General features: G+C 55.8%; 1 protein-coding gene across 1 annotated transcript; it reads left to right on the top strand.

The window, feature by feature from the left end:
- The first annotated feature begins 1,113 nt into the window (after nucleotides 1–1,113).
- On the top strand, nucleotides 1,114–20,784 carry LOC128942100 (1-phosphatidylinositol 4,5-bisphosphate phosphodiesterase gamma-1-like). Its single transcript, XM_054284384.1, has 32 exons — nucleotides 1,114–1,914; nucleotides 8,177–8,326; nucleotides 8,436–8,529; nucleotides 8,643–8,690; nucleotides 9,423–9,507; nucleotides 9,638–9,718; nucleotides 9,810–9,844; nucleotides 10,386–10,458; nucleotides 10,553–10,654; nucleotides 10,736–10,854; nucleotides 10,932–11,017; nucleotides 11,204–11,324; nucleotides 11,415–11,583; nucleotides 11,767–11,886; nucleotides 12,065–12,172; nucleotides 12,267–12,454; nucleotides 12,645–12,845; nucleotides 12,964–13,083; nucleotides 13,349–13,532; nucleotides 13,802–13,879; nucleotides 15,028–15,131; nucleotides 15,336–15,432; nucleotides 16,380–16,446; nucleotides 16,733–16,896; nucleotides 17,012–17,108; nucleotides 17,214–17,438; nucleotides 18,113–18,261; nucleotides 18,463–18,577; nucleotides 18,695–18,856; nucleotides 19,339–19,427; nucleotides 19,528–19,712; nucleotides 19,793–20,784. The coding sequence occupies exons 1-32, from the start codon at nucleotides 1,695–1,697 to the stop codon at nucleotides 19,842–19,844; spliced, it is 3,888 nt and encodes a 1,295-aa protein (XP_054140359.1). The 5' UTR covers nucleotides 1,114–1,694; the 3' UTR covers nucleotides 19,845–20,784.
- Nucleotides 20,785–21,600: the final 816 nt, after the last annotated feature.

The following is a 21,600-nucleotide window of genomic DNA, read 5'->3' as shown; positions in this document are numbered from 1 at the left end:
TTTTTTCTCCAGGCTGGACATTCCCAGCTCTCCCAGCCTGGCTCCAGAGCAGAGGGGCTGCATCCCTCAGAGTATCCCCAGGGCCTCCTATGGATCTGCTCCAGCAGCTCCACATCCTTCTGCTGTTGGACCCCAGGGCTGGAGGAAGTTCTACAGGTGGGATCTCACCTGAGCAGGGCAGAGGGGCAGAATTACCTCTTTTCCTCCTGCCCACACTGTGGGATGAACCTGGGACATGGATCTCTGGATTCCTGAACCTCCATCACTGTGATCCCCAAATTCTTGAGTGTCCATCACTGGATCAGCATCTCCTTTAGCATCCATCACTAGGATCCCAAATATTCCCCAGCAGAGCCAGCACCGCAAAATCCCCTCCTGGTCCAAATTCCCAAAGCGTGGAGCCAGGAAAGAATCCCCTGCCCATCCTGGTTCCCCCTCACCCTCTGCCTCCCCCAAATCCCTGCACAATTCCCAGAGCACCAGCTGCTCTTTTCCCACCCAGAATCCATCAAAGGGACAAAACAGGGGCTGTGACATCAATCCCTGTGCCCTGCTGCCTTCCACCCCCCCTCCCTCCATATGTTCCATCACCACCCTGCACTTCCCATCGAGCTGAGGCTGGACAAAACTCATGACTGAAGTGATTCCAATCCCGATCCCTCCTGGAGCTTCATTCCCAGCTCAGCTCAGGGACAGCCAGGAACTAAACCCACGGCAGCTGCTTTCCTTTAACCCCTTTTTTCCCCCAAAAAAACCCCACTTTTCCACCCATGCAGCCCCATCCCAGGGTGCCCCCTGTGCTGGGATACCCCCCCCACCCCCAAATGCGATTCCCATCTGGAATTCCTCTAGATGTCACCCTCAGCCATCTTTTCCACACAAACACCCCCCCCCTCCTCCTCCTCCCCCGGCTCGCATTTTCCTTTCTCCAAGATCTTTTTTTTTTTTTTTTTTTAAATTCCTTTCTGATCTCTTTCCGGCCATGTGTGATTGCAGTTTCCTCCGGGCGTCCATTTCATCAGCCCGAAATTAAGGAGCAGCAGAGGGGAAAAAAAAAAGGGGCGGCGGGCGGGCGGGCTGTGGGAACCCCCTCCCCTTCCCCCCCATCCCACCTCCCCACCCACCTCCGACCACCCCAACCCCGCATCCCACATCCCTTCCCACCGCCATCCCGCTGCTCCCCAAACCTTCCCCAACACCTCCCGACACCCCATTCCCAAACCCCGGCCCCGCTCGGCCCGGAGGCCGGGGAGAGAGGGAGGAAGGAGGAGGATTTTTGCCACCTCACCACCATCACTTTTGGGGTGACTTGGCTTTTTTTTTTTTTTTTTGCCTTTTTTTTTTTTTCTGTGGGGCTGGATTTTTTTTCCTCCTCCCCACATCCAAAAACTCATCCGCGAGCAAGGCCGGCGTTGTCTTTTCCCAGCGCCGCTGGATGCCAGCGCCAGGGCCGGATCCAGCCTTGGTGACACGAAGGTCACGGTACCTCCAGCCCGGCCTTTTCCTCCCCGCTGTCGCCAATCCCGGCGGCTGCGCGTCCTGCCCGTGCTCCGCTCGTCCGTAGAGGAAAACCCACGCCCGGGGCGATCCCAGAAAAATCCCCAGGGGAAGCTTTCGGCCCTTTGGTTTCGTCCTCTCCTGCATGAGACAATCCCGGCTGTGCGGCTCCGCCGGGCGATGGCCGAGCAGTGAAGATGTCCATGGCCAGGCACAACAGCGTCAATGGCTTCTTGGAGGACACCAGGATGGAGCCGGGGGACATGGGCAGGATCCTGCGCTGCCTGGAGATGGGCACCGTCCTCACCTTGTTCTACCAGAAGAAGTCGCAGAGGCCGGAGAGAAGGACCTTCCAGGTGAAGCTGGAGACGCGCCAGATCATCTGGAGCCGGACGCCCGAGAAGGTGGAGGGGGACAGTGAGTATCGGGGGGACAAGGAGGATTGGGAGGACAAGGGAGGATTGGGAGGACAGGGAGGATTGGGGGGAACTGGGAGGATTGGGGGGACAGGCGAGTATCAGTGGCAGCGGTGTTGGGGGGCTGGGGATGTGCTGGTGGGATGCTGAGCAGTATTGGGGTGACTGGCTGGGGGTGTTCTGGGCGTGTTGGGGTGTCCTGCCACAGTGGGGTGAGTGGTTGTGGGGTGCTTGGATGTGTTGGGATGTCATACTGTGATGGGGGGACTGATTGTGGGGTGCCTGGATGTGTTGGGGTGCCTGGGTTTTGTGGGATCTCCTACAGTGGTGGGGTAATTGGTTGTGGGGTGCCTGGGTCTATTGGGGTGTGCTACAGCCCTGGGGGAGTTTCTGGGCATGCTGTGTTTCCCAGCCATGATGGGGTAACTGGCTGTGGGGTTCCTGGCTGTGATGGGATGTCCTTCCATGGTGGGGCAACTGTTTGTGGGGTGCCTGACTGTGTTGAGGTGTCCTGCAGTGGTGTGGTAACTGGTTGTGGGATTCCTGGCTGTGTTGGGATGTCCTTCCATGGTGGGGTAACGGGTTGTGGGGCTCCTGGCTGTGGTGGGATGTCCTTCCATGGTGTAGTAACTGGTTATAGGGTGTTCGCTCTTGGTGGGATGTCCTACAGTGGTGGTGTGACAGTTTGTGGGGTGCCTGGATGTGATGGTGTGTTCTGCCATGGTGAGGTGACTGGTTGTGGAATTCCTGGCCATCCTAGGGGGATGTCCTACCACGGTGGGATGTTCCCCCCTATGGAATGTCCTACCACGGTGGGATATTCACCCCTATGGAATGTCCTACCTTGTCAGGGTGTCTGGCCACGGGGTGATTCCCATAAAAGCAGGAGCTGCTGGGCTGAGCATCCCTCACCTCCTCCATCCCACCTTGGAAGTTCTTCTGTGGGATCAAGCTGCTTCTGTTTCATCCCCATGGATTTATATCCTCCCTGGCAAGGAGGGAAAAGAATAGCCATCCCTGTTCCTGCTCATGGTGCTTTGTTAACGCCAAAACCCCACTGGAGAATCCATAAAAATCACCCTTCCATGTGGTGGTTAGGAGGTTGTTGGGATGTTCTCCCAACAGTGGGAATTGTTGGGGCTCCATGTCTTGGTGCTCATAACCTCAAAGCTTTAATTGAGCAAAAAAAATTCAGTTGAAGGAAGATTGGGGTGCCATGAAGCTACACCATCACCTCATCCCTGTGCAGGGAAGGAAATCAGTTTTGGAATATCACCTCACCTGGGTGATGACAAAACCCACTCCAGAGGTTTGGGAGGTACCTTTTTCCTGGAGAGGCTCCTCCAAAATCAACAATGACCCCCCCCCCCCCGTAAAAATCACCACCCACTGCTGATTCTCTGCAAGATCCAACAAAATCCTCAGGAAGCTTCAGCTCCTGCTTGGAGGTGCTGATCCCAAGGTGGAATTCCAGATTTGAGCCAGGAAAAGGAGGGTGGCACTCAGAGCTGGGCACAGGCATGAGCAGGATCCATGCTTGTCTGGATTTTCTGGATACAGGAGCAGATCTGTGGGAGCAGAAGGTGATGGGAGGAAGGGCACCCAGTTTTGGAGAGGTATTTTAGGTCCTCATGGAGAGGAACTTGTTATCCAGTCATGGAAATAATGCATTTCCAGCTCCTTGTTTTTTCCGGAAGCTCTGTGCACTGCCAGGTCAGGATCTCAGGTTGCTCAGATGCTGTGCCTCAGTTTCCCCTCTGGAGCCTTAGGATCTGTCTTTTCCCAAACAACAGCCCAATCTCCCCCATAGGAATGAGCAGGCATCCTCCAAGGTCATCCAGAAGGATGAAAAAAGGATTCAAATCCTTCTGGAAACGTGCAATCCTGCCATCCCGTCCCACCATTCACTTTTCCTAGTCTGGAGTGGGAGAAATCCCCATCCTGTACTGGGCTGGAGCATCCTCACCCCCTGCTCCATCCCTCTCTTCCCACTCTCTCTGATTTTATGGAATCATTGGGATCTCCCAGACCTCCCGCCTGCCCAGACCATTTTAAATCCCCCCCTTCGAGCCAGAGGGATTAGTGGGAAGTGCTGATGTCTCTGTTAGGGGCTGTCAGGGCCAGGACACGGATCCTGCCTCTCCCCTGGACCCCCAGGATAATTACACGCTTTGTTAAGCAGCCTCTGGACACGTGTCCATGTGTCCACGCCTGGGATCCTGTCCATGCCTGGGAATGCCTTGGAGCATGGCCTCCAAGATTAACCTCATCCTGGAGGGCTTCCAGGTCGTCGCCCTCAGCAGACCCCACTTCCCAGTGCGAGGAATCTGGTGGAAAACAGCCCGAAAAAAAGGATTTTTACAAGAAATGAAAGGAAAGGGGGGTGAAGGCAGCGTGAAAAATCCAAGAGGATTTTGGAGAGGTGGTTTGATGACACCTCCAGCCTTGTTAATGGCAAATAATTGGAATTAGGAGGAGAAAACCTAGTTGGGATTTATCACTGTTGGACAAGGAGAAAATATTTTATTCCAGGTTTTAAACCACACCGCAGGATCCCGGCAGGACACGGTTTTCCAATTTCCCCTGTCCAGGAGGTCTGAGCTGCCACATCCTGCAAGAAGGGATGACCCCAGCCCAGGCCAGCAGGAATTCCCAGCACAACCTTTCCCTCCAACCCCTTTGCTCCCCTCTTAATGCCCGAAAAAATCTCCCAGCCTCTCAGCATCCCTAAAATCGCACCGGGCAGGACCTGCTTCTCCATCATCTCCCCACCATTCCAAATCTTTTTTTTTTTTTGCACCACGCCGCTCGCTTTGCATTAGAAAAGAAAAGGGATTTTCGCAGCTGGAACCGACTTCCAGAGTGTTTTAATCGCCCAGGACAATGGAGACAATGCGGGGAGGAGTTTGGAGACAGAGTTCTGACAGGATCGAGGCAAATCCGCTGCAGATGTGGTTTCCAGGAAGCTGCTGCTCGGGTGCATTGTGCAGCCCCTCGCCGCTCCCTTTTCCCCTGGTTTTCCATGGGAATGGGCTGTTTGCCCTGGGGGAGAAGGAGTGTTAGTGGGTGAAAAACTGCTGCTGGCAGCCCAGAAATTCCCCATGTTCATCCCACAGCATAGGCAGCAGGAAAATGGGAATTCTGCCCTCTGCCCCTGAGACCTGCAGAGCTGCCTCCAGCTCTGGGGTCCAAGAGCAGGATGGAGATGCTGGAGTGAGTCCAGAGGGAGCCATGGAGATGCTGCAAGGGATGGAGCCCCTCTGCTCTGGAAAGCTGGGAATGTCCAGCCTGGAGAAAAGACAGATCCAGGGAGACCTCAGAGCCCCTTCCAGGGCCTGAAGGGGCTCCAGGAGAGCTGGAGAGGGACTTGGGACAAGGGATGGAGGGACAGGACACAGGGAATGGCTTCCCACTGCCAGAGGACAGGGATACATGGGATATTGGGAAGAAATTCTTCCTTGTGAGGGTGGTGAGACCCTGGCACAGATTGCTCAGAGGAGCTGTGGCTGCTTCTGGATCCCTGGAAGTGTCCAAGGCCAGGGCTTGGAGCAACCTGGGATAGTGGAAGGTGTCCCTACCCATGGCAGGGGTTGAAATGAGATGATCTTTAATGTTCCTTCCAACACAAACCATTCCTGGAATTAGGAATGGCTCCCAGAGTTCGGGTGCAAGGCCAGGTCCTGGAGGGGTTAAATCCAAGGAGTAGCCGCATTGCAACTTGTCAGCAAAGCCCTGGTGGCCACTGGCTCCTCACCACTTCTTGGCACCCTGTGGATGGGCAGGTTTGGGGTCGAGTGGCTGCTTTTTAACCTATAAACCCATTTTTATCCTCAAAATCTGCCTGTTCTTATGGAAGAAGGTTTGCTCTGAGCCATGGGAGCCATGCAATGACAACTGAGTTTCTTTCCTTGAGATCCTGTCCCAAAACAAAGCTCGTGCTGAGGTGCAGAGCTCCTCTGTGTCACTTGTGCTAAAATCCCACCCTGATCCGTGAAATTTGGCTTGCGCTCATCCAGCAAAAGAAGGCTGGATAAAGCCTCCACTGTTTCCTGGAGCTTTTCCGCCAAGAAAAACTATTCTTCCCCTCTTTTCTTGCTTAATCAGCCCAATTCCTCCCCCCATCCCTTATTCCTCCCTGCATTCAGCTTTTCTCTCCCCTTTGGATCCCCCCGCTTCGGATTCGGCCGAGGGTTTCCACCAAGGCACGTCTGCAGCCTTCCCCACCACCACATCGGAAACGCAGCCGGGCTGGAAATTCTCCGGGAAATGACCCATTTCCTCGGCAGGACAATACCCCTGGCGAGGTGGTCCGGCCGCCCTGGGTCACACAAAGCCCTTTCCGGTGTCGGTGGCTCGTTCCCAGAGGACAAATCTGCCTGGGGGGTGACAGTTGTGGGATCAAGAACAATTTTGTGTGTTGTTCCTAATATTATGTTATTATTCTTGCTCCCAGTGGGATGTGTCCGCTGGGAAAATTGGAAATATCCCTTGGTGGAGTAGCAGTGAGGAAGAGCGTGGTCCGGAAACCCGGCCCTGCCGCCGCTGTTGGAGCTTTATTTAGCGGGATAATGAGGGAGCAGAGCAGCAGGAAAGCAACGCCCTGCGGTCCCGGCTGCCAGGGCTCCAAATTGCCACTTTTGGGAAGAGCTCTCCAAGGAAAACACGAGCTCAGCCTATCCCAGCGCAGGGTCTGGCTTGGGGAGAACAAGGTGGCTGGAGATTTGCTGGTTGGGATGGGTGGGATGAGCCTGGAGGACGCGTGGCAGCCACAAAGCTGGGAAAAGAGTGGGCAGCGCTGCTGGGATGCCACGTCCTGGGGACACGAGTTCCTGGAGGACACACAGGGATGGGGGCCACCAGGCACATGGAGGCAGGGCTGCAGGGACACCCTGTCCTTGGGACACAGATCCCTGGATGAGACTTTTCCGTGGCATCTGTGGTGTTGTCACTCAGCTGCAGGAACATTGCAGGGACCTCATCCTGGGGACATCCTGGGACACAGATCCCTGGAGGACACGTGACTATGTCATCCTGGTCCTCTCACACAGCTACAGGGACCCCATCCTGGGGACATCCTGGGACACCCCATCCTGGGGACATCCTGGGACACAGATCCCTGGAGGACACAAGGCCATGACACCCTGGTGCCATCCCACTCCGATGGGCAGTGCCATGGAGACAGCCCATCCTGGGGACACGATTCCCTGGAGGACACGTGGCCATGGCATCCATGGTGGTGCATCAGCAGCAGCAGCACTGCAGGGACACTGCATCCTGGGGACATCCTGGGACACAGATCCCTGGAGAACACGTGGCTATGTCATCCTGGTGCCATCCCACTCTAGCGGGCAGCTGGAGACACCCCATCCTGGGGACACAATTCCCTGGAGGATACATGGCCATGGTGGTGCGCTCAGCTGCAGCAGCACTGCACGGACACCCCATCTTGGGGACATCCTGGGACACAGGTCCCTGGAGGACACATGGCTATGTCATCCTGGTCCTCTCACACAGCTGTAGCAACACTGCAGGGACCCCATCTTGGGGACATCCTGGGACACGGATCCCTGGAGAACAGGCAGCTGTGTCATTCTGGTCCTCTCACACAGCTGTAGCAACACTGCTGGGACCCCATCTTGGGGACATCCTAGAGGACACAAGGCCGTGGCACCCTGGTGCCATCCCACTCCAATGGGCAGTGCCATGGAGTCACCTCATCCTGGGGACACGATTCCCTGGAGGACACGTGGCCATGGCATCCATGGTGGTGCACTCAGCTGTAGCAGCACTGTAGGGACACCCTGTCCTGGGGACATCCTGGGACACAAATCCTGGACAACACGTGGCTATGTCATCCTGGTCCTCACACACAGCTGTAGCAACACTGCAGGGACCCCATCTTGGGGACATCCTGGGATACAGATCCCTAGAGAACACAAGGCCATTACACCCAGGTGCCATCGCACTCCAATGGGCAGTGCCACAGGGACATCCCATCTTGGGATCATGGTTCTCTGAATGGACCTGCCTTACCCATGATGCCATTGCACATCACTGGAGGACACTGGGGACATGTCACCCTCAAAGCCACATGGCCACAGCACCTACAATTCCATAATTCCATCACACACTCCTGAGGGTATCCCATCCTGGCAACAGGGTTCTCCAGAGGACTCATGTCCCCCTGGAATTCCCACTTCCCTGAACCACTCACATGAGGCTGTGGTGGCAGGGGACAGTTTTGTGTTCCTCTCTCCCCGCAGTCGACATTCGGGAGATCAAGGAGATCCGCCTGGGGAAGAATTCCCGGGATTTCGAGCGCTACCCCGAGGACGCTCGCAAGCTGGACTTCACCATGTGCTTCATCATCCTCTACGGGATGGACTTCAGGCTGCGGACCCTCAGTGTGGCTGGTGAGTTGGGTCCCTGCACATTCCCTGTGTCCATCCTCGGGGTCCCACCCCCTTCCCAACATCCCGTCATCCCCATCCCAACCTCATCACCCTCCTCTTCCTCCAACAGCTTTCTGCGAGGAGGACATCAACCTATGGATAACGGGGCTCAACTGGCTGGTGGCTGACACCCAGAGAGCCCAGACCCCACTGCAGATCGAGAGGTGAGGAAGGACCAGCAGATCTCATTTCCTGGTCCCTGTTTTGGGAAGAAAACGTGCCCTGGGCTTGGGCCTCTTTGGGATTGAGCACCCTCTGTCCATCCTTTCCTTCCCAGGTGGCTACGGAAGCAGTTTGATGGGATGGACCGGGCCAGGGAAGGCAGGTGAGCCACCAGCACAGTGGGTTCAGCTGGACAGAACCATATTCCCCCTGTTGCATCCCAAATCTGGAGGTTGAGCCAGGCTAGGGGTGAAGTTTGTGGGACAAGGGAGCACCAGGGTTTTTGGGATGCTTGAAGACGCCAAAAATCAGAGATTGGATGCAGGTCACATCCTTGTGACTGTGAGGACCATTGGGATCCATCCCCAATGCCCCATTTTCACCAGTGCCAGAGGGGATAGGCCATTAATGCAGCCCACAATTATCTTCCCAGGACAGTAAAACTCCAAAACCAAGGGCATATGGACTTAAATTATTGTGGGTATGGGAATGGGCGTCACCTCCAAGCAGGATGATGTCTTAAAAATGCCCAGTTGGTTCTTGGATGCACTTCCTCTCCTTGTCCCTCTACTCACACTCGTGCCAGACATTACGTAATTAATCTCAGAAACATGGAATCGTGGAATGGTTTGAGTTGGAAAGGACATTAAAAATCATCTAGTTCCACCTTCCACTAGACCAGGTTGCTCCAAGCCCCATCCAGCCTGGCCTTGGACACCTTCCAGAATGAGACATGCACAGTTTCCCTGGGTCCTGTGCCACTGCAGGGATCCACAGGCCAGGAGGGTAGGATCTCTATGCCAGGCACCAAGATTTGGGTGGGACATTTGGTGTTGGGAGCTGAGACTCATCCAGGGATCTGGCAGTACCCTGACTCTGGTTTTCCCTCTGGCAGCATCACGGTGAAGGACCTGAAGGCGATGCTGCCCCAGGTCAACTACCGTGTTCCCAACATGAGATTCCTGCGGGATAAACTCGTGGTAAGGACCCTCTGGACATCCCAGCCACGAGGGAAATGCTCTTCAACCTGCCCCACATGGGCTGGGCCACCGTGGTGGTCCCTGGTTCCAATGGAGTGGCCCCACTCTCATCCAGCCCTGTCTCCCACAGGAAGTGGAAGCCAGGAATGAGATGACTTTCTCCCACTTCATCCAGTTCTACAAAAACCTGATGTTTGATGCCCAGAAGTCGGTAAGATCCATGTTTTGGCCTCCCAGATATCCCCATCGTGGTGGGATGTGTCCCCCTCCAGCTAAGCCTGGACTCCTTCTCTGCCTTCCAGGTCATTGAGCAGCTGGAGCTCTCCTTCCCCTTGCGGTGAGATCCCAGCTCCCATCCCAGTCAATATTCCAAGAGTTGGATCTGTAAAGTGGGAAATACAGCCAGGCTGTGGGGCACAGCAGAGAATGGGAATGGGGATGGGAATGGGAGAAGGGATGGGAGTAGGGATGGGAGAGGGGATGGGAATATGGGTGCAGAAGGGATGGGAGCAGTGATGGGAGCTGGGATGGGAGAAGGGATGGGAATATGGGTGCAGAAGGGATGGGAACATGGGTGCAGAAGGGATGGGAGCAATGATGGGAGCTGGGATGGAAGCAAGGATAGGAGCAGAAATGGGAGAAGGGGTGGGAAGGGATGGGAGATGGGGCAGCTGCCAGGGATGTAGGGACATTTCACCCTGCCCTTCTCCCAGTATCCTTGGACAATGCTGCACATTCCAGTGTTGTCTGGAATGGGGGACTGGTAGGAATGGGGGTCATGGGGGGGCTAAGCTGCAGATGGGCACTAATGGCCTCTGCCATGGGATCTATCCCAACTCGTTCTCCTGCTCCTCACTGGTGGCTGCTCCTTGTCCCAGGAATGTGGACCGCCCTGAGCTGTGCCAAGTGTCCCTCTACGACTTCCAGAAGTTCCTGCTGCATGACCAGAAGGTGGGGTTTCCCTGAGAACTCTGCAGCCTAAGGAACCCACATGGGATGCTCCAGCCCAGTTCCCCCCCTAACAACAGCCATGTTTGCATCCCAGGAATCCTGGGCCAGTGACGTGGGCGTGGTGCGGGACTACATGTGCTCCTACCTCAAGGAGAGCTCCAACGACGCGTCGGAGCCCTCCTTCCAGCTGGATGAGGTGGGTGGCCCCACACAGTGTCCCCACAGGGACCTCCCCAGCACCATCAGGCTCTGACCTCTCTGCTTCTCCCCCCACCAGTTCCTCACATACCTCTTCTCCAAGGAAAACATGGTGATGGATGCTAAGTACGAGCGTGTGGTGCCTGAGGAGATGAACCACCCCTTGTCCCAGTACTGGATCTCCTCATCCCACAACACGTAAGGAATTTTCCCTCGCATGGGCGTTCCTCAGGGACATCCATGAGCATCCCATCATCCTTGTCTCTCCTCTGCAGGTACCTGACAGGAGACCAGTTCTCCAGTGAGTCCTCCCTGGAGGCGTACGCCCGGTGCCTGCGGATGGGCTGCCGCTGTATTGAGTGTGAGTCCCTCCAGCCCTTCACAGGGATGCTGGAACCCCTCATGTCCCATCAAACAGACCATTCCCCAGCCCCATCGCATGCCACCAGGACAGAGGATCTTTCCCTGTCATTTTGATTCTCAAAAAATGGTTTCTAGCATGTAGTTGGTGGCAAACATGAATTAACCAAGGTGTTTTCCTTCTCAGTGGACTGCTGGGACGGCCCAGATGATCTCCCCATCATCTACCACGGCCACACGCTCACCTCCAAGATCAAATTCCTGGATGTGCTGCACACGATCAAGGAGCACGCCTTCGTCACCTCTGAGTAAGCCCCAGCTCCCCCAATGATCTCTGAATTCTGGGAGAATCTCCCTCAACTTCATCTGAGGCCACCATTCCTACCTGCTTGCTCCAGGTTCCCTATCATCCTCTCCATTGAAGACCACTGCAGCATTGTCCAGCAGAGGAACATGGCCTGCCACTTCAAGAAGGTTTTTGGGGACATGCTCCTCACCAAGCCAGTGGACATCAATGCCGATGAGTTGCCCTCGCCCACCCAGCTCAAGAAGAAAATCCTAATCAAGGTGTGGAGCAGGCAAAACCCCTCTTTGCAGGAGGGACACAGATTGTGTCGGGCTCTACACCAAGATATGGTCAAGGGGAGCAAGGGATGGTGAGAAGGCATCTGTGGGAGGTTGATCCTGAGGCTTGGGAGGTCAGTGTGACCCATGGCCACCACTGAGCTCCCCTCCCTGGGTGTCTCTCAGCACAAGAAACTGGTCGAAGGGAACCTGTACGAGGAGGTCTCCACCGCCAGTTACTCAGAGAACGACATCAGCAACTCCATCAAGAATGGAATTCTCTACCTTGAAGACCCCATTGACCACGTAAGTGAGGCCCTCAGGGGATGAGTGGGATCTGTCAGACAGTGGGGTTTGGGATGGGCTCTCTTAGACCACTGAGATACTGTGAGGGGGAAGAAGGGGATTAAAAACCCCATCCCAAAGCTCCATCCCTCCCTGTCATCCTCTTCCTTGCCCCACCAATGCTCTTCCTCCTTCCCAGACCTGGAGCCCTCATTATTTTGTCCTGACAAGCAACAAGATTTACTACTCAGAGGAGACATCCCGCTACCAGTTCAACGAGGATGAAGAGGAGGTGGAGCAGAAGGAGGTGCGTGAGGGGCAGGACGCGCCCACAGGGCAAGACGACAGCTCCGTGGGGAGGGTGACAGGGTGACAACACCCACTTTGGGATGAACTTGCAGGAGTTCAACAACAACGAGCTGCACTTCACGGAGAAGTGGTTCCACGGCAAGCTCGGAGGTGGCCGTGACGGGCGACAGATTGCAGAGAAGCTGCTGCACGAGTACTGCACCGAGACGGGCGGCAAGGACGGCACCTTCCTGGTGCGCGAGAGCGAGACCTTCGTGGGCGACTACACCCTCTCCTTCTGGTAGGAGCTCCAGCAGGGAGGCAGGATCCCACCCTTCCCTGGGTGACCCTCCAGTCAGTGCCTGGTTTGGTGGCTGGAATGGCTTTTTTGGGGGAAATGTCACCTTTTTGTGCAGCTCGTAGACCCCAAAGTGTGGGATGATGGAGATGTAGACCCAGATTGACTTGGCTTTCTCTCACCCCCATGGCAGGAGGTCCAGCCGGGTGCAGCACTGCCGGATCCACTCGAGGCAGGAGGCTGGGGCCACCAAGTTCTACCTGACAGACAACCTGGTCTTCGACAGCCTCTACAGCCTCATCTGCCACTACCGGGAGGTGCCGCTGCGCTGCAACGAGTTCGAGATGCGCCTCACCGACCCCGTCCCCCAACCCAACGCGCACGAGAGCAAAGAGTGAGGATCCTTCCAATCCCCATCCCCTCGATCCCATGGGTCCACCAGCCTCCTCCAGCCCCAGCAGGGTGTGGAGATGCCGATGCCAGCCCCCAGTGTCCATGTTCTCCCTGGGCAGGTGGTACCACGCCAGCTTGACGCGTCTCCAGGCCGAGCACATGCTGATGCGGGTCCCGCGGGATGGAGCGTTCCTGGTGCGGAAGCGCAGCGAGCCCAACTCCTACGCCATCTCCTTCCGGTGAGTAGGGCCACCACAAGGCCACTTGGGCTTGGCCAAGCTGAGGATTTGTGATAACCTATCTGTTGTGACCTCGAGCTAGGTGGCAGGGTTTGCTGTGGGTGACACAGTGGGACATGTGTCATGAAGGGGAGACCCTCTCTGTGACATCCTCGGGGTGGTCACCTTGGTGGCATCCCCAAGCATCACCTCCCGCCCATCCCCATCATGGAGCCAGGATTTGGCCACCCCTCACTCATCCCATTCCCGTCTCTCCTGGCCCCAGGGCGGAGGGGAAGATCAAGCACTGCCGCATCCAGCAGGAAGGGCGGCTCTTCATGCTGGGCAGCTCGGCCGAGTTCGAGAGCCTCGTGGACCTCATCAGCTACTACGAGAAGCACCCGCTGTACCGCAAGATGAAACTGCGCTACCCCATCAACGAGGAGACACTAGAGAAGATGGGCACCACTGTGAGTTCTCCCAGCAATTATGGATGGTGGGGGTTCTGTGCCATAGGAAACCAAGCCCCATCCTCAGCTCCACCTTCTTCCAGAATTTTGGTGGAGCCCAACCAGAACTGGCCAAGCTCGTTCCACTGTCATCACCCAGCATTAAAACTCCACCATAATTCCCTTTTCCAATAAGTTGCAAGGGGGTATTCGATCCCACTCCACCTCATCTCATCCCCTCATAGTCCTGCCCACAGCCAGGTGACCCCCTCAGGTATTTCTCCTTGCAGGAACTGGACTATGGAGCCCTGTATGAGGTGCGGACTCCTCATTTCTACGTAGAGGCCAACAAGATGCCAATGGCCAGGGTAAGGGGCCCAGCTGGTGTCCTGGGGAGGTGGTGGGTGGTGGGATATGACAATTCAAGTGCTGGGGTTCCTGGTTGGTCCCTCCTCAGATCCACACCTCCCAGCATGGCTGACCAGAGAAATGGTTGAGTTGTGCTCCGTTTCTTTGACCCTCAAGTGATGCTGGAGTGGACCCAGCCAAATCACCATCACCTGGGGACAGTCTGAGCTCCAGTGACAGCATTGTCAAATTGTAGTGGGGGACAGGGCTGGAGAGACCCTAGCCTGGAGCAGGGACCTGGCAGAAGTTTGCCCCAACAGCAAGGAAACCCCTTTTCCCCGGGAAACCCTTAAAAAGCAGGTCTAGGGTCAGCTCCCAGGTGGTGCAGTCTCCATCCTCAGAGGTTTTTGAGACTTGGTTGTTCTTGGAGTTGACTCAGTCTCCATCCCTGGGGGTTTTTGTGACTGGACGGATTTTGGAGTTGACCCTGGAAGAGGCTGGACTAGAGCCCTAAGGTTCCTTTCCTGTGATTCTACAATCCCATGGTCCAGCATTGCTGCTGCCTTAATGGTCCCTTTGCAGCAAGGTAATATCACACAGAGGAAAACTGAAGCCAGAGGGGTTTTTTCCAGAGATTGTGGTAATATCAGAGGATTAACCCTTGAGTGCACCAGAAGAAACCACTGGGGATCCCAAAAAAGGAACCTGATCTGCTCTGAATGTGGTGATCTTGCAGGACCACAGGCACCTCCAGCTCTCCTGTCCCCTCTAACCCATCCCAGTGGAAGCTGGAGAGGGACTTTTTGCCAGGAACTGCAGATAGGTCAAGGAGTAATGGATACAAAATGGAGGAAATTCAGGTTAGATGTTTTACTGTGAGGGTGGTGAGATACTGGAATAGAGAAGTTGTGAATGGCCCATCCCTGGAAGTGCCCAAGGCCAGGCTGGATGGAGCTTGGAGCATCTGGTGGAAGGTGTCTCTGCCCATGGTGGAATGGGTTGGAATGTGATGACCTTTAAGGTCCATTCCAACCCCTTAACATTCTGTGATGCCATGATTTGGGGTCAGGATCCCCCACACTCCGCTATAGGGCCTCAAGGGGCTGGGCTGGGTGTGTCACCAGGCGCTGGGTGGTGACACACGTGTCCCTCTTCCCGGTGTCCCCAGTGCACGGTGAAGGCTCTGTATGACTACAAAGCACAACGGGAGGACGAGCTGTCATTCTGCAAGCAGGCCATCATCCACAACGTGGACAAGCAGGACGGTGGCTGGTGAGAGCTGTCACTTGGGTGTCACCGTGGGCGGGAGGTGGAGGGGACAGCCCGGGTATTCCCACAGCGGGTTTTAACTCAGCCTCCTTCTCTGTCCCCCCACCCTTTCTCCGACCACCCCCTGGCACCGCATGCAGCAGGGACACCCCTGCCCCCCCCTCCCCAAAATCTGTCCGCTCTCCTTGATCCTCTCACCCCTTGCAGGTGGCGGGGGGACTACGGGGGCAAGAAGCAGCTCTGGTTCCCGGCCAACTACGTGGAGGAGATCGTCGGCACCCAGGCACAGGAGCAGGATGAGGCTGTGAGTGACACCTCTCTGGGATCCTGGGAGTGAGGACACGGGAGGGTCCCAAGAGCCTTGACCAAATCCAGATCCTTATCCTGAGTCTGGGAGATGCTCACAATACTGATCCAGCTTGGATCCTTATCCACAGGCTGGGGGATGCTCATGGTTTTGCTCCAGCCTAGACCCTTATCCAGGGTCTGGGGAATGTTCCTGGCCCTATTCCAACTTGGACCTATTTCTGGGACTTGGGAAATGCCCCATGTCCTTTTCCAGCCCATATCTTTATCCAGAAGCTGTGGGATGCCCCCAGCCCTACTCCAGCTTGGACCCATTTCTGGAAGCTGCAGGATACTCTAAATCTTGTACAAGCCCAGATCCTTATCCAGTGGCTGAGGAATGTTCCTGGTCCTCTCCAGCCCAGACCCTTACCCTGAGGCTGGGGGATGATTGTGCTCCTGCTCCAGTCCAGATTCTTATCTGGAGGCTGAGGGATGTTCTTGGCCCCACTCCCATGTAGACAGTTTATTAGAAGCTGGAGGATGCTCCCAGTCCTGTTCCAGCCCTGATCTCTGTCTGGAGGCTGGGTAATAATGTTGGCCACACTCCAGCTTGGATCCTTTCCTGGAAACTGGAGGATGCTCCCAGCCTTTCATCAGCCCAGACCCTTATCCAGAATCTGGGGGATGCTCCTGGTCCCACAGAGTCGGGGCATGCTCTTGGTCCTGTTCCAACCCAGACCTTTATCCTGAATCTGGGGGATGCTCCCAGCCCTGTACCAGCCCAGACTTGCATCCAGAATCTGGGGGATGCTCCTGGTCCTACTCCAACCCAGCTCTTGGGGTGATGCTCCTGGATGTTTTTTCCCTTCTTTTCCTCAGATTTGTCCGGCTCAGAGGGCTGGGTGGTGGCTGCCTGTAACCCACAGGCCTACCCCATTTTACCTCTTCCTTCCTCTCTTGCAGTCATCAGAAAACAGCCCCCTGGGGAACTTCCTGAAGGGCTTCATCGATGTCCCATCCTGCCACGTCGGTGAGTGTCCCTACTTATGGATTTCGGGGGAATTTGGAGGAATTGGGATGTCCAGATGATTCAGGGGACATTTTCCCTTGATTCCAAGGGCGTGTTTCAGCATGGAAAGCTGAAGCCACACATTGAAAAAAATGGGATCCTCACAGGAGGAAGATCCTGATGGATGGTGGGGTGCCAGGAGGGGCTGGTGGGGGCCCGGGAGCGGGACCGCTGAGGTTTCGTTTGCTCCACAGAGCCATCCGTTGGGAATGTCTTCGAGTAAAGCCCCCCTCTGATGTCCTTATAGTTATCTCCAAAGACGGGAGGAGCTCCAAACCATTTGTCTTCACCATCCATTCCCAGCAGATGTCCCACGCAGCCCAGTCGCTGGACGTGGCCGCAGACACGCAGGAGGAACTCAGCGAGTGGGTGGCCAAGATCCGGGAGGCCACGCAGAACGCCGACGCCAGGGTGAGGGGATGCAGAGGACGGGGCTGGATGGTCCCTTTCTCTTGGAGATTGTTCCTCATATCTCCAAAGGAAGAGTCTGGGGGGAGACTTGCAGCTCCTGTTTTTCCTGGTGCAGATGCAAGAGGGGAAGATCATGGAGCGGAGGAAGAAGATCGCCCTGGAGCTCTCGGAGCTGGTCGTGTATTGCCGGCCGGTGCCGTTCGATGAGGACAGTAAGTCCTGGAGAGGTGGGATAAAGGCATGAAGCATGGAAAGAGACAGGTGGGAAGAACTATCCAGGTCTCAATCCTTCCCTGATGGACACTTGGTGCTTGCAGAAATTGGCACGGACAAGGCGTGTTACCGGGACATGTCCTCCTTCCCCGAGACCAAGGCGGAGAAATACGCCAACCGCAGCAAGGGCAAGAAGTTCCTGCAGTACAACCGCCGCCAGCTGAGCCGCATCTACCCCAAGGGACAGCGCCTGGACTCCTCCAACTATGACCCACTGCCCATGTGGATCTGTGGGAGCCAGCTCGTGGCCCTCAACTTCCAGACTCCCGGTAAATCCTGCTCCTGGGGTTGTTGTTGGGCTCACCCCCGAAGGTTGTCTCAAAATTCCCATTCCCAATGATTCTGCCCTGGGTCGTCGTGTTGGAGGTGGTTTGGGTGATCTCTCCAACCTTTGTCTCCATCCTCATGGGGGCATGAGTGGTTTGGATGCTCTTCAGCCTTTTCCTCATCCTGATGGGAACATAGGAGGTGGTTTGGATGATCTCTCCAAGCTTTGTCCTCATCCTGCTGGAGGCACAGGAGGTGGTTTGGATGATCTCTCCAAGCTTTGTCCTCATCCTGATGGAAACACAGGAGGTGGTTTGGATGATCTTTCCAAGCTTTGTCCTCATCCTGATGGAGACACAGGAGGTGGTTTGGATGCTCTCCATCCCATGTCTCATCCTGATGGGGATGCAGGGGGTGGTTTAAAAGATCTCTCCAACCTTTGTCCTTATCCTGGTGGGGACAAGGGAGGTTTGGATGCTCTCAAGTCTTTGTCCTCATCCTGATGATGATATATCCATGCAATCCTTGGGTGATTCATGCAAAACTCAGCTGCATCCCTCCTCCAACCACAGCTGGGGACTCTTAGTTGAGTTTGCAGGGTAGGACCCTCTAACCAAGGACCTTGGGAAGGTTCCTGAGCCCCATGCTCATATCTGCTCTGTCCCCACGGCCACAGACAAACCGATGCAGCTGAACCAGGCGCTCTTCATGCTCGGTGGCCGCAGCGGCTACGTCCTGCAGCCGGACATCATGAGGGACGAGACCTTCGACCCCTTCGACAAGAACAGCCTGAAGATTGTGGAGCCCATCACAGTCCAGTTGCAGGCAAGTGTGCAAGGACTGCAAGACCACCTTGAGGTGGCCACCATCAAGATGGGAACTCCTTCCTTATTTTTGGGTCAACCAGGGGTGGTATTTACTTGTTCCAGCTACGTATTTGCTCCATGGAGCTTGTTACTCTTGGGAGTTCTTCTTCATCCAGTGTGGCCAGACCTCACCCTCTTCTTCCTCCCCTTTCTCCCACAGATCCTCGGTGCCCGGCACCTGCCCAAGAACGGGAGGAGCATCGTGTGCCCCTTTGTGGAGGTGGAGGTTTGCGGCTCCGAGTATGACAACAGCAAGAACAAGACAGATGTCGTAGGTGAGAGACCACACAGGTGATGTCCCCACTCTTAGGGACAGCCCTGACTCTGCCCTCTGTCATCCTCTTGAGAGGACGTGTGGGTGATGGGGCCGGGTTTTGCACTCTCTCCCACAGCTGATAACGGCTTCAACCCCGTCTGGCTCTTCAAGCAGTTTGTCTTCGATATCAACAACCCGGAGTTTGCCTTCCTTCGCTTTGTGGTGTATGAGGAGGACATGTTCAGTGACCCCAACTTCTTGGCACAAGCCACCTTCCCTGTCAAGGGCCTCAAAACAGGTATGGTCTTTCTATCATCATCATCATCATTGTCATCATCTCCATCATAGTCATGGAATCACAGAAGGGTTTGGGTTGAAAGGGACCTTCCTGAAATTCTCATCATCATGATCTCCATCACTGAGTCATGGAATCATAGAAAAGTTTGGGTTGGAAGGGGCTTTTACAGGTTGTCCAGTCCAAATTCCCTTCAACCATCATCTTCATCATCTCTGCCATAGATCATGGAATCATGAAGGGTTTGAGTAGGAAGGGGCTACTAAAAGTCATTGAGTCCAACTCTCCTGCATTGTCATCATCATCATCATGACCTCCATCATTAAGTCATGGAGTCATAGCAGGGTTTGGGTGGAAAGGGACCTCTAAAATTCTTCTAGTTCAAACCCCTGCAATCATCATCTTTATCTCCCTGGGGTCCTGGCCATGGTGAGGGGCTTGGACCCTGCTGTGGTGCTGAGCTCGTGTTGTGATGTTGTGTCCAGGCTATCGGTCGGTGCCGTTGAAGAACAGCTACACCGAGGACCTGGAGCTCGCCTCCCTCCTCATCCACATCGAAATCATCAACGCCAAGGCAGGTGGCCCAGGCAGCTTGGGAAACCTGGAACAGGGAGAACCAACTTTTTGGGATGACCTGCCCACCACACCATCCTCACACACTTGTTTTGGAGCAGGAGGAAGATGAGGAGAACCTCTACTCGTCCATCCAGCAGCTGCGGGACCGTGCCAGCGAGCTCTCCAGCCAGGTCTCCAGCTACGAGCGCACCAACGGCTGCGATTCCCGCTACCAGCAGCGCCTGGACGAGCTCCGGGCAGCCCAGGAGCGGCTCATGGAGCTCACTGAAGTCCGCAACCGCAAGTGAGTTTGTCCCCTCCCTGTGGCTTTGGGACGCCCCTCTTGGGGAAGGTCCCTAAGGCCACCACCCTGCTCCCCACCAGGTTGATGGAGAAGAAGAAGAGGGACCGGCAGATGGTCACCAAACGCAGCTGAGCTGGAGGGACTCAGAGCTGAGGAGCTCCCCCAGCCACCTCCTCTCCTGCCACAAAGAGAGGTGGGGTGGCCACATCCGGACCTCCCACCACGCCCAGGGCTGGGTGACAGCAGTGTGACAAATTCGGGGATGGAAGGGGGCCTTGGGTAGCTGTGCCTGTGACGGGGGTGAGGCGGGAGGTGAGATGCTCTGGCTTCAATCCCAGGTGCCTCCAGCTTCATCCCACGTTCCCTGGGGCTCATGGCCACGTCCTTGTCCCCACAAGGTGGCCACAGTGGCTCTTCCTCACCCAACATTCTCAATGTCCCACCATCCCATGGCAGCCCCATGACCAATGGGGAAACTGAGGCACAGGGGCCCAGCTGGCCCAGGATGGGGCAGGACCAGCCACCTCCATCCTGGGCACAGGTGTCAGGACTGGCTGGTGGTGAGGCACCAGGATGGGGACACAGGGGACACTTCTGGGGGGTTTAGGGGGGTATTTTGCTCCCCTGCTATAAATACCTGTATTTTCTTCTTTTATCCAGCGTGTACATATGGCGTGGGGGGAGGGAGTGTCTGTACCAGCCACAGTATTAGGGCACAAGGGGGACCCCAAAATGTCCAGAGGTGTCCCAGCATGGGACCAGGGGAGCAGGGGACCAAGTCTGGGGCTGTCCCACAAGGCAGAGTGGCCTGTGACAGGGTGCCCTGAGCAGGCACCTGGTAAATACAGGCAGCAATGTGGCCCCAGAGGGGACAGGGATGTCCCCAAGGTGACCCAGAGTTGTCACCAAACTCTGGGAATGGGGACAGATCCTGCCAGTAAAGCCAGCTGAGGTGGTGGCCAGCCTGACGGTGGCTGGGGACATCTTGGGGTGTCCCCTGGGGTCGGGGTGTCCCGGCAGGGGAACCCTGTGTATTCTTTGTATGAAAATAAATCTATTTAGCCAATATTTATACCCTGCTGCTGTGACTTGGTGTCCCCTCCCTGCTCTGCTGCCACCTCGATGTCCCCAGGGTGGGTGATGTCCCCCGGGAGGTGGCTTGGTAGTCCCAGCTCCAGTGTGTCACCCTTGTCCCAGCAGCAGTGGGGACACCTGGGGGGTGTTGTGGCAGGCAGGGCCACCCAGGAAGGACACAAGGCAGAGGGACACGGGGACAATGGGTACAAGGTTGTAGGGACACAGGGCAATGGGGGCATGAGGCCATGGGGAGAGGGCTCTGAGGACACACAGCTGTGCAGGATCACAGGGCCATGCCATGGGGACACACATGGGTCCATAGGGATTTGGGTCCATGGGGACACGAATTCATGGATCCATAGGGATTTGGGTCCATGGGAGCACACATATCAGTCCATAGGGACGTGGCACCATGGGGACACACACAAATCCATAGGGCTTGGGGTCCATGGAAACACACATGGGTCCATGGGGATTTGGGTCCATGGGGACACACACCCCAGATACAGAGGGGCTGGGGTCCATGGGGATGCAGATTCAGGGATCCATAGGGCTTTGGGTCCACAGAAACACACACAAATCCACAGGGATTTGGGCCCATGGAAAGACACATTAGAATTTGGGTCCATTATGATACACGAGTCCATAGGAATTTGGGTCCACAGGGGCAGACACAACAGGATCCATGGGACTTTAGGACCATGGAAACACATGCGAATCCCAAGGATTTGGGTCCATGGGGACACACACCCTGGATACACAGGGCCTTGGGTCCATGGGGACACACATTCAGGGATCCACAGGGATTTGG

The sequence above is a fragment of the Melozone crissalis genome, unplaced genomic scaffold, assembly GCF_028551555.1.
Source record: "Melozone crissalis strain CALT ecotype California unplaced genomic scaffold, PUWL_Pcris_2 ptg000002l_1, whole genome shotgun sequence".
Classification (NCBI taxonomy): domain Eukaryota; kingdom Metazoa; phylum Chordata; class Aves; order Passeriformes; family Passerellidae; genus Melozone; species Melozone crissalis.
Note: the sequence above shows the minus strand (reverse complement) of the source record. Positions and strands in the feature narration are given on the sequence as shown.